Source organism: Labeo rohita, chromosome 20 (genome assembly GCF_022985175.1).
Source record: "Labeo rohita strain BAU-BD-2019 chromosome 20, IGBB_LRoh.1.0, whole genome shotgun sequence".
Taxonomy (NCBI): Eukaryota; Metazoa; Chordata; class Actinopteri; order Cypriniformes; family Cyprinidae; genus Labeo; species Labeo rohita.
The window spans coordinates 21,095,676-21,108,940 of record NC_066888.1 but is presented as its reverse complement, the minus strand read 5'-3'; the positions used below and the strand labels follow the sequence as shown (position 1 = coordinate 21,108,940).

General features: G+C 35.3%; 1 protein-coding gene across 5 annotated transcripts in view; it reads right to left on the bottom strand.

Moving 5' to 3' along the window:
- Nucleotides 1-6,877: 6,877 nt before the first annotated feature.
- Nucleotides 6,878-13,265, bottom strand: part of scml4 (Scm polycomb group protein like 4) — a 40,017-nt gene continuing 33,629 nt past the window's right edge. For all 5 annotated transcript variants that reach the window (XM_051138762.1, XM_051138764.1, XM_051138765.1 and 2 more), the window contains 2 exons: nt 13,108-13,253; nt 6,878-11,001 (listed from right to left, as the gene is read on the bottom strand). In XM_051138762.1, coding sequence (XP_050994719.1) covers nt 10,876-11,001; nt 13,108-13,253 — 272 coding nt within the window. In that variant the 3' untranslated portion in view covers nt 6,878-10,875. The remainder of the gene's footprint in view (nt 11,002-13,107; nt 13,254-13,265) is intronic.

Here is a 13,265-nt window from a genome sequence, read left to right as displayed (position 1 = left end):
ACAGTATTAAGAAGTTTTAAATAAGTTCATTTTTATTAATTAAACTAATTTTTTTCTTTTGTTGATTATTATGTGGATTATATCTTTTATGTGAAATACACGGACCAAAATTATAAACGCAACACTTTTGTTTTTGCCCCCATTTTTTATGAGCTGAACTCAAAGATCTAAGACTTTTTCTATGTACACAAAAGGCCTATTTCTCTCAAATATTGTTCACAAATCTGTCTAAATCTGTGTTAGTGAGCACTTCTCCTTTGCTGAGATAATCCATCCACCTCACAGGTGTGGCATATCAAGATGCTGATTAGACAGCATGATTATTGCACAGGTGTGCCTTATGCTGGCCACAATAAAAGGCCACTCTAAAATGTGCAGTTTTATCACACAGCACAATGCCACAGATGTCACAAGTTTTGGCATGCTGACTGCAGGTATGTATACCAGAGCTGTTGCCTGTGAATGGAATGTTTTGAATTGAATTTCTCTACTATAAGCCATCTTAAGCAAAGGCATTTCAGAGAATTTGGCAGTATATCCAACCGGCCTAACAACCGCAGACCATGTGTAGCCACACCAGCCCAGGACCTCCACATCCAGCATCTTCACCTCCAAGATCGTCTGAGAACAGCCACCCAGACAGCTGTTGCAAAAATCGGTTTGCATAATCAAGGAATTTCTGCGCAAACTGTCAAAACCATCTCAGGGAAGCTCATCTGCATGCTCGTCATCCTCATCGGGGTCTCGACCTGACTGCAGTTTGTCGTTGTAACCGACTTGAGTGGGCAAATGCTCACATTCAATGGCATCTGGCACTTTGGAGAGGTGTTTTCTTCACAGATGAATCCCGGTTTTCACTGTACAGGGCAGATGGCAGACAGCGTGTATGGTGTCGTCTGGGTGAGCGGTTTGCTGATGTCAACGTTGTGGATCAAGTGGCCCATGGTGGCGGTGGGGTTATGGTATGGGCAGGTGTATGTTAGGGACAACGAACACAGGTGCATTTTATTGATGGCATTCTGAATGCACAGAGATACCGTGACGAGATCCTGAGGCCCATTTTTGTGCCATTCATCCACGACCATCACCTCATGTTGCAGCATGATAATGCACGGCCCCATGTTGCAAGGATCTGTACACAATTTATGGAAGCTGAAAGTATCCCAGTTCTTGCATGGCCAGCATACTCACCGGACATGTCACCCATTGAGCATGTTTGGGATGCTCTGGATCGGCGTATACGACAGCGTGTTTCAGTTCCTGCCAATATCCAGTAACTTCGCACAGCCATTGAAGAGGAGTGGACCAACATTCCACAGGCCACAATCAACAACCTGATCAACTCTATGCGAAGAAGATGTGTTGCACTGCGTGAGGCAAATGGTGGTAACACCAGATACTGACTGGTTTTCGGACCCCCCCCCAGTACAGTAAAACTGCACATTTTAGAGTGGCTTTTTAATATGGCCAGCCTAAGGCACACCTGTGCAATAATCATGCTGTCTAATCAGCATCTTGATATGCCACACCTGTGAGGTGGATGGATTATCTCAGCAAAGGAGAAGTGCTCACTAACACAGATTTAGACAGATTTGTGAACAATATTTGAGAGAAACAGGCCTTTTGTGTAAATAGAAAAAGTCTTAGATCTTTGAGTTAAGCTCATGAAAAATGAGGGCAAAACAAAAGTGTTGCGTTTATAATTTTAATGTATCTTATTCTGGTCAGTACTAAATAAAAAAATAACATGCATTTTGTATAATCCCTCTTATTTTGGTAAAATAATTAACATTTTGCAGATTCTGAAAGGTGTGTGTAAACTTTTGATCTCAACTGTAATGGCATAAATGTGAAAACTAATTTAAAAAAAGTAAGTAAACAACTCACACACTTAGATAATGGCATGAAATATGGTCTCTGAGAGTTTTAAGTGAGTAATCAGCTTGGTGAATTTTAAAGTAAATCTCTGTCTGTGACCAATATTTACCGCGCTTTGATGACTGATGATCTAAAAAATTAAAAAATAGTTCAAAGTTAACTATCAAAAATAGCTCAACAGAAGTTCACAAACAAAACATATAGTTTAAATTGTTTCTGCCTTAAGTTATTATTTTGGAATAAATGTAAAATGCTTAAAAACACAAACTTGAGAAGATTAATACTTGGCCTTAATAAATAGAATATTGATTACATTGTCTTCCTTCCTCTTCTGATAGTGTAAGTACTGTTTATTAAACCATGAAAATGCGACTGGGACATGAATTTACATTTGATTTTAAAAATCAAAAAAGTGGTAGACTTTGTACAATGGTATCTTTGAGGACACTTCCCTAGGTTGAATCTACAATTTTCCCACGTTTTAAGTATCTTTAGCAGTATCAAACATCTATGTAATCCTTCTAAAACTGCAAACCCAACACATTTGCCTTTCTGGTCATATGTACCAGCGGCGAGAGTATTTGCTCTCCTGCTCAACCAGACTAGACATGTGCATGTGTGGGAGTGCAAAAAGAGTTGATGTATCTATCAAGCCTGGAGCAGCTGTAATGTAATGTTAATCTTCAAGATGCAAACTGTGCGGCCGTCAGTCTGCCAGTCAAACCCTGGAAACATCTTCATTTCAGTCCAACAGACAGCACAGTTTCATGCCAAATCTGTAGGAACTGACACACGGAAGTTCCCCTGCCCCCTTCTCACTCGCTTCGCTTGTCATCTTCTATGTAATCACGTCTCGATATAGTTATGTTTCTGTCATTTGTTTCTTGATGCATGTAATCACCAAAACAAAAAGCCAGACTCTGGGTGGAAGCAACCATATGTGTGCATACATACGTACTTATCTCCAAGCAATTAAGCAAATCACAAACCATCATTTTTTTACATCTCCCTCTGTCCAGAACCTTTCTTTTTTCCATGTCACACTGTTGCATGTCCTTATGCAATTGTCTCAAGAGAGAAAGTAAATCAGAGAGAAATAAAGAGACATGATGAAGCAACAGCAAATAAAAGTGATCTATTCATCTTTATTTCCTGAGGCAAAAGGGGATGTCTTACAAACTATTTCAGAATAAAATGATTACTCAAACAGGATTTAGAAGAAAACCCACAGGGAGGGCACGACATATCCCACTCTCCGTCTGTCAAATCCAATAAGCTACTTCCTCTTTTCTCATCTGCTGCTGTCCCCCCATTTAAAAACATCTCCAAACGCATTCTCCATGAACGCCAAATGGATGGTGTAGGGGGACATGGAGGCAGATGAGAGCGCGTTATGGTATTCGAGGCAGACGGAGATGTTTTAATATCTTTAGGTGACATATTTGTGCCAAAGTACAGCTTATCTCTCTCGTCCTAGAGAGATAAGCTGTATGTACATGAGAGGCTCATCTTCAGTCAGTCTTCTGACACGCTGCCATCATCGAGATGAGCTCATTTGAGCCGACAGATAAGACTACAGAGCTCTTCTAAAGAAGCCTGCACTGCTGTGGGCATGTTTTCTTAAAGCCTTTGCTTTCATGTGTTATGATATACAGTGGGGAAACTACATTGAAGATATGGATTAAAAAATGTATTTAAGCCTGGAAAGAAACAACTCAGGATTTTGAAAAAAAATGTTAATATGTTAACAAATTAAAGGGATAGTTCACCCAAAAATGAAAATTCTGTCATTAATTTTTCAACCTCATGTCGTTCCATGACCATCGTTCATCTTCAGAAACCAAGTTAAGATATTTTAGATGAAATCCAAGAGTTTTCAGCCCTTGCATCGCCAACAACAGTAGTAAAGACATTGTTAAAATACTCCATGTGACATCAGTGGTTCAACTGTAATGTTATGAAGCTATGAGCATACTTTTTGTGTGTAAAGAAAACAAAAATAACTTCATGGTATTCATGGTATAACATTCTGACGTTGAAACCAGATGCTCTGCACCTTGTTTGCAAGCAGAAAACGACGCACATATGCATCGTGGTACTTTTTTTTGTTTTTTTTTTAACGGTCATGACAGTTAGGGTACGTCTAAAAACTCCCATCTCATTTTCTCCTCCAGCTTCAAAATCATCCTACATTGCTGCAAAAGTACCAAACCAGAGTTTACAAAGTGAACATGCAAAGAAGGTAAAAACAGTGATGTTGCCCTGTCATGACTGAAAAAACAGTTTTTTCAGCTGGGATCATTTAGAGTCCTTTAAAGCTGCATTTAAACTGCATTTTGGAAGTTCAAATTTGGGGGCACCATAGACGTCAAATAGAACGTCTTTAGTTTCCAACAATTCCGGATTTTGACATCACAGAACTTTATTGCATGTGAGGGAATGTTTACTTTTCCACTGGTGTGAATATTCTACAATATTCTCCTTCTGCAATATTCTATAAAAATGTTTTTTTTTTCTCCATGCCTTTGGGTTGCATATTGTATCATTTCAACATTTATTTAAGAGCTTCTCCAGACTCTGCAGACTCTATATTTGTCTTTCTGTTCAGAAACAGTTGGCCAGAGGCACGAGTGTGCGTGCGTTTTATTTTGTGGCAGTGGTGTTCTACTGTTGTATGTTCTCTTCAGTGGGCCGCTTCAGACTTGAGAAGCTTTTGTGTGCTTCCCCTTCAGCACGATACACATTAATTTCAGTTGCATCTGTATTCTGAGAACACTCCAGTTTCAAAAAGAATGGAGCGAGCCTGACCTGACTGATTTTCCGTAATCTTTTTCTTGTGCGTGGGTGCTCTTTGATGCCATCAAATAACAGCCTCAAAATAAACAGACAATGATAAAAAATGAAGTGAAAACATAACAACAATAAAGCACGCTCATGATGTGCATCCTTTAGATTACCGGCACTCAGGTTAAAAACTCCCTGCCATGAAAACAAGTGGTGAATATCAACTTGCCCATCTATTATATACTGTCCTGTCAATCAGTGAAGGAAGGATGGATTGTGGCTGAAAGCTGTTTGCTTATCAACAGGTTTAAATGGATCTAATTCCAATCCAAAATAATGGCAGTTCATCACACTTTACCATTGTGGTGGTAGTTTTTTTTAAGTAACAAGTGTAGTTTTTAAATACACCAGGGGTGGTTTGTTTAACTCGTCAATTTATACATGGAGGTGAGAGAGTGAAGTATGATATATTAGCCCATGTTGTGTTGGGCCTGTTTTACATACAGCACATTTAAGACACAACAGTGCCACCTATATGTAGAAGACATTCAGCACAGCACAAGACAGGTAATAATGTTACTAAACTTCTTCATATTGAGAACTAGAAGTGCCACTAATCAATGTAGTCATTCAAAAATAAACAAATAAATGCATTTTCAAATTTTACCATTTTAGATATCAATTTATGCTAATTTGATTGATAATTTTAATTGATGTACACTACCAGTCAAAAGTTTTTTTTTAATGTTTTTTAGAAGTCTCTTCTGCTCACCAACCATTATTTGTTCTGAAGTGCAGCAAAAACAGTAACATTTTGAAATATTTTTACTATTTAAAATTTTTCTATTTTAATATATTTAAAAAAAAATCATTTTTCATTTCAAAGCTGATTTTTTAGCATCATTACTCCAATTACATGATCCTTCAGAAATCATTCTAATATTCTGTTCGGCCGCTCAAAAACATTTATTAATAATATTATTATTTTGAAAACAACTGTTTTTTTGGTGAATAGAAAGTTCAGGAGAGCAGAATTGATCTGAAATAGAAATCTTTTGTAACATTATAAATCATCACTTTTGATCAATTTTATTCCTAATAAATAAATAAATAATACAATAAATAATAACAATAACACAATAAATACATAAGTAAAAATAATTATAATGACTCCAAACTTTTATATTGTCACAAATTATTATAATTTTTTTTAGATAAATGCTGATCTTTTGAAATATTTTTACAATTTAAAATTTTTCTATTTGAATATATATAAAAAAAAAAAAAAAAAAAAAAAAAAAAATTCCTGTGATTTCAAAGCTGATTTTTTTAGCATCATTACTCCAATCACATGATCCTTCAGAAATCATTCTAATATTCTGATTGGCCGCTCAAAAAACATTTATTATTAATATTATTATGTTGAAAACAACGGAGTAATTTTTTAACGTTTTTTTGATGAATAGAAAGTTCAGGAGAACAAAATTGATCTGAAATAGAAATCTTTTGTAACATTATAAATCATCACTTTTGATCAATTTTCTTTCTAATAAATAAATAAATAAATAAATAAATAAATAATACAATAAATAATAACAATAATACAATAAATACGTAAATCAAAAATAATTATAATGACTCCAAACTTTTAAATGGTATAGTGTATATTGTCACAAATTATTATAGTTTTTTTTAGATAAATGCTGATCTTTGGACCAAAAAAAGGTACTCAACTGTTTTAAATATAGATTATATTATTATTAATAATAATAATCATCATCATCATAGTAAATGTTTCTGAAGGATCATATAACACTGAAGACTGTAGTAATGAAGCTGAAAAATTAGCTTTGATTACAGGAATAAATTACATTTTAAAATATATTCAAATATAAATCAGTTATATTAAATAGTAAAAATATTTCACAATATTACTGATTTTTGCTGTATTTTGGATCAAATAAATGCAGGGTTGGTGAGCAGAAGCGAATTCTTAAACAAGCCTAAAAATCTTACTGTTCAAAAACTTTTGACTAGTGGTGTACTTTACAATTTTTTTGAAGACATTAGTTTCACTGTAAATATTCATTTTTAAAACATCTATTTAAAAATATTTTATTTATTTTATTAAAACAGATTTTTTAAAATTCAAAAACGTTTAATACATAGATGTATGACGTTTTGGAGTTGTTTGAACAGTCTACATTCTCTCAAGTGCAGAAAAGACTTTATTTAAAAAGTTTAAGAATGGCCTTGAACATGGTGCAACATTTGTATGTATGTTCTGAGTTGTGTCTGTCCACACAAGTGCAGAAACAAAAAAAAAAAAACTACAAACAGTGATATATTTAGTGATACATAGAACTACAAATACAGTTAGAGTTCAGTATAGGGTGTTCATAATGCTTTATTCTGACTCTTTCATAATGCTCTATATTAACCTCACAAACAGACACGCGATGCAGAGCCTGTCTTCAGTCACGAGAGTTCACAACACTGAAGCCTATCTGAAGAAATAAAGCAAACCAACCATAAAATCATATGCATAAAATCATTATTTGTTAAATACACAGTCATATTATAGCACCAACATGAATGGTCCGTGTTGTAGTCCCCCATTTTCCACTAAAACTCTTTTGTGAGCTGACAAATTTAAACATGGGACTATCATCGAGAGCAGCATTCATAAATGTACACTTACATTTTCCATTATATCAGAAATGACAAGGAATGACATGGTGCGGAGGCAAACGCAAACCTGACATAGAAGAGCTGAACGGAAGAAAGGACGATCCCTAAAAGCCCACTCATATTCCTGTCACACACGTTGGTAATATCTAGCCAGGAACATCATGTCAGCAGAATATCTGCGTGAGGTCATAAACGGCCCAAAACATATTAAGGATTGTTATGAAAGTGTCAAGGCTTCCTACATGAAGTAGGATTTAGTTAAGTGCAGCCATAGAAAAGAGTGCTTCCAAACATATTTAAAAGCTCACTGCTGCTATTACTCAGTTAAAGGGCTTTTAAAACTAACAACATATTCTCACTGTTTGAGTACATGAGTGGAAAAAAAAAAAAAAAAAAAAAAAAAAAACCTGCTTTTAAAGCTAATACAAGGGTTTGAACATCACACATGGGTAATTCATTTCTATAATCTTGGGTGTTAAAAACATCACATGATTAAAGCCCAAACCCCCTTGTGTTTATTTCTTCAAACTTTTCCCAACCAATCAAAATAGATGTTTATGAAAACATTAATACTCTACTTTTCAAATCAGCAGATTTATTTATTAACAACCCTGACCTCTTAATGTGGCACCAGATTTAAGAGCTCACTGATTAATTCCCTTGATTGCTTTCTGGTGCCTACACTTTTTATAATTTTCCACGTGTGCATTTTTCATTGAGAAAACTACTACCCAGGACAACTGATGCTACGTGAAAAAAATCTAAATAAAAATACCACTCAACAGCCTCCCTGTTGCAAAATTATAGACAATGATTCTGTACAGATGCTCAGGTTAGCGCAGCAGTAGCTTTAAGAGGCAGATTGTACAACAATGAAGTCTAGCACAGCAAAGCTGGTAGTTGATTACATATTAAAGCTGGATGTGTTCATCGGATCTAAACTGGACTTAATTTGCTCTTTAACTTAAAAAATGGTAGATTTCATCTGTGATTACTACATAAATTATTGTATTTACACATGGTTGCGGTTACAGAAAAGTTGTACACTTCGGTGTAATCCACTTTGGGATATGTATGACATCATCAAGGCAGACTTAAAGGGACAGAACACCTAAAAATGGCAATTGTCATCATTTACTCACCCTCATGTGTTTGAAACCTGTATGACTGAATTTCACTGTAAGTCATACAGCTTTGAAACGACGTGAGGGTGAATAAATGATAACAAAATGTTCAATTTTGCATGAACGATCCCTTTAGGTTGACCTGTCTGAAAAGCAATACAGTGATTCTGAATGCCATTTTTGCAAAATTAAACAAATGATACAGAATATTCTTTTTATTTCCTGAAATGCCTCAGGAGACTTCAATGACTCTTTCACACATTTCTATGGTTTTTGACAGCAACATATGATCAGAGAAGCACCTCATCTTCTGCTGTATGTTTATGAAAGAAAATTCATGTCTACCCCACATAGTCAAAATTGTACACATTTTAATGCAACACTACAATAAAGTTCAATTTGTCTACATTTGGTATGTGAACTACCAATGAACAATATTTTTACAGCATTTATTAACTTAGGTTAATGGTAATTATATATATGCTATTGTGCATTGTTAATTCATATTTGTTCATAATACAGTAATACTAATTTATGCAACTTGAAAAATTAAAGTTTTAACTCCCATTGAAAAGTTGCCATTTGAGGTCTCCTACACTAAAAACACAATTTGTTGAGTCAGCTTAAAATAATTTGTTACCCTGCTGCCTTAAAATTTTAAGTTTAATTAACTCAAATACTTTTAGTCAACTTGAAACGTTAAGTTGTACTAAGTAACAACTTAGATATTTGTGTTTGTTAAACTTAAATGCTGGGTAAGTAACCCAGCTGCCTTAAAATTGTAAGTTGAATCAACTGAAATATCTAAGTTGTCACTTAGCATAACTTAACATTTCAAGTCAAATTTTTTTGAGTTGACTGAACTTAAAATTTTAAGGCAGCCAGGTAACAAATTATTTTAAGTTGACTCAACAAATTGTTTTTTTACAGTGTATGCTGAGCAAGGCTGCATTTATTTGACCAAAAAATACTGTAAAAACAGTAATATTGTGAAATATTATTACAATTTAAAATAAATGCTTTCTATTTTAATACATTTTTAAAATGTAATTTATTCCTGTGATGCCAAAGCTGAATTTTCAGCATCATTACTTTAGTCTTCAGTGTCCACATGATTATTCAGAAATCATTTTAATAGGATAATTACGAACATTTCTTATTATTATCAATACTGAACGGTCAGTTTCAATCAATTAAATACGTTCTGGCTGAATAAATTCATTTATTTTCTTTCTTACTGACTTCTAAACAGTAGTATATGTAGAAATTATCATTAATAAATTATCAATAATAAATGCTGTAAAACTAAAGCTCTTTGTTACTTTACTCAGTGTATTGAATGAATTGAACATTATTGTAAGTAAGTGCTATGTGTTTTGTAAGAAAATCATAAGTTGACAGTTGTGTAGTATCAGAGCAGCTTTTCAATATGAGCCCTCTGCTCCAAAAAGATGGCAGAACTAGACATTTTGAGACCTCTCTGTGTATTTGGTCCACAGTAAGAAATGTAAAGTACTGTACCAGTGTAGTTGTTTTCTTTAACTTGACTTGCTGGTTAAGAAACAGCACCTGGTGTGCATTACTATGGTTGCAATGCACCATTTTTACTGTAGCAGTAACTGCCTAGTAGTGTATCCTGTTTAGTTTTGACTTAGGCTGCCAAGGAGGCTTTCCAAAGACGATGTGAATGGTCCACTGTTGAGTAGAGTTGCATTTGTGCCTGTTATTTGCTGGTTGCAAAGTGTAACTGTTCATAGTTGTACCCTGCCAAAACTGTGCGTACTGTATCTGTTCAGTCAAAAGCACAATGCTGAACTGTGTTTGTAACTGAACTCCCAAGTTAGCGGCCTTTGAAGTAGCTCTGAAAAAAAAGGTGAATGGTTCCAGGTTACAGTGGTAGTAGAGTTGCAGTGACTCCACTTCACCAGCAGGTGGCTGAAGTTCACAGAGAACTAGACAGAGTCTGTGGCTCTGAAAAAAAAAAATGGGAGCCAGCTTGACCTAATAGGTTTGTCATGACTCCGTCCATTTGAAGAAGCATGGTTTACACTTACATCTGCATAACTCTCACCTTGGGGACAAATAACGCAAATCCCAGAACGCAGCTGAGATGACGTGCCATTTGATTAGAGCAGTGTTCAGGTATCAAGTAATCAATAAACCGCTTGTACACTTAAAATTAGAAGGAAATGTTCTGGTCAGTGAAATGTCCCAATACACAAGCAGACAAACCACATGAGTAAAAAAAAACAAAAAAACAAAAAAAAAAAGGTCTGGTACTTGTCCTTAAATTACCAGAGAAGAGGGGACAAAAACGTCTTGTACTACAACAAATGAGAGTGACAGTAAATACTGTGAGTGAATCCATCTGTGTGTGTTTGCAGGGTGCAGAGACAGGTCAGAACTTGTTCTGTTTTAGCTTGTCGATGTGGTAGCAGAGCTTGAGGGCCGGGCCCAGTTTGAGTCCCAGGTACTTCATGATCATGTCACTCTTCAGGAGAAGAAGAGCATCCCCATCAATCTCCTGAAGAAGTAATCACAATGTCCACAACAAAATGCTTACTGTACACATGAAACATTCTTTTACTCTCTTTTACTCTTCTTTTACAGCTAGTAAAGATATCTGTCCTGATATCTGATTGGGATCTGTCCCAAAAATGACAATTTTAACAAATGCTGTGATAACTAAATTATTTAAACAAAAACAAACCTTTTGAAAAATAGTTCACCCAAAAATGAAAATTCTGTCATTAATTACCCACATGTCGTTCCAAACCTGTGAGACCTTCATTCATCTTCAGATCACAAATAAAGATATTTTTGATGAAATCCGGGAGCTTTGACTCTGCACAGACAGCAACGCAACTACCATATTCAAGGTCCAGAAAGGTAGTAAGGAGATTGTTAAAATAGTCCATGTGACATCAGTTTCAACCTTAATTTTATAAAGCTACAAGAATAATTTTTGTGTGCAAAGAAAACAAAACTAATGACTTTAATCAACAATTTCTTCTCTTCCATGTCAGTCTTCGTCGCGTGTTCACAACAGTACCATGACGCATGTGTAAAAGTGTTCTCGAAGCTTCATGAAATTAAGATTGAACCACTTATGTCACATGGACTATTTTATGGATGTCCTTACTACTTTTCTGGGCCTTGAACATGTCAGTTGTGTTGCTGTCTATGCAGGGTCAGAAAGCTCTCGGATTTCATCAAAAATATCTTAATTTTTGTTCTGAAGATAAACATAAAACAAAAAAGATCTTACGAGATATTAATGACAGAATTTTCATTTTTGGTTGAACTAACCCATTAAAGGATAAGTTCACTTCCAGTACAAAAATGTAGTTAATTATGTTTTTTGAGGAGAACATTTCAGGATTTCTCTCTATATAATGGACTTCTATGGTGCCCCCAAATTTATGTTTAAATGCAGCTTCAAAGGCTCTAAGCCCTTTCCAGCCAAGGTAGAAGGGTCTTATCTAGCGGAATTATTTTTTAGCTACAATTTATATACTTTTTAACCTCATCTTGTCTAGCTCTGTGTGAACTCTTTTTTTTTTTTTCGGTCTTGACAGTTAGGGTACGTCTAAAAACTCCCATCTCATTTTCTCCTCCAACTTTAAAATCATTCTACATCGCTGCAGAAGTACCAACCTAGAGTTTACAAAGTGAACATCCAAAGAAGATCAAACTGCCTTTAAAAAAAAAGGTAAAGCAGCAATGTAGGACGATTTTGAAGTAAACTGCATTTTGGAAGTTCAAATTTGGGGACATCATAGAAGTCCATTACATGGAGAGAAATCCTGAAATGTTTTCCTCAAAAAATAATTTCTTTACGAAAGAAAGAAAGGCATGAACATCTTGGATGACAAGGGGATGAGTAAATTATCTGTAAATTTTTGTTCTGGAAGTGAACTAATCCTTTAACGAGCTGCTAGCACATTTCAGCACATTGATAGCATGTTGCATTTGATCTTAGTTTGGTTATGGCTTGAAAGCTCTAGGACAAGTTACTTCGTCAAGCCAGCATAATTATATAATATTTATAATCCAACTTGAACTGCACATTCCACCTGCATAATAATCATCATCATCATCTCCCCCTCTATTTCTTCACTTGTAGCAAACATGTGGCGAATTACATAAGTTAAAGTGAACCTGCAGTGCTTTCCAATTACAATTCACACATAACCACCATACTCAGAGCACCTACTGAGATGGACTCATTTCTACATTTAATTAAATCACAGCCTTTTGCACAGTAATAATGCACAAGGCCTTATTACAATTCCAATTTCAATTCAGCTAAGTATGCAGCTCTGGATAGAAGAGTAAATTCAATTTCGTTAGATAGTTTTAAATTGTATTTTGCTTTTGTTCTGATCTAAATAAGCAACGCGCAAAGATTAGAAGTCTTTTTTTCATATAACATTCAGCTCAAGTGGTTATTTCAACAGTTATGTGAACTTGAATTGCTTCGGTTGAGAAACAAACAGATAATCATATCCAGGGTTTTCTAACACGAAACTGAACTACTGTTACCCACACAGGGATTTCTTATCTGAGGCCGTGTTCAACACATGGTGTTTGTTTGCCACTAGTAAAGAAATGTGTCAATCAAACTCACATGTTTTCTGAAGAGATCCACGTGAGGGCCAAGTGCTTGAGGGTCTGCGTCCTTTATAAACCACACAACCTCATCCACGCTCCACCTGGAGGGATCCTTACTGGGTGGGGGCTTTGCCTCCCCTCCTTCTGGGGATGGACTGTAGGCTAGATAGAGAG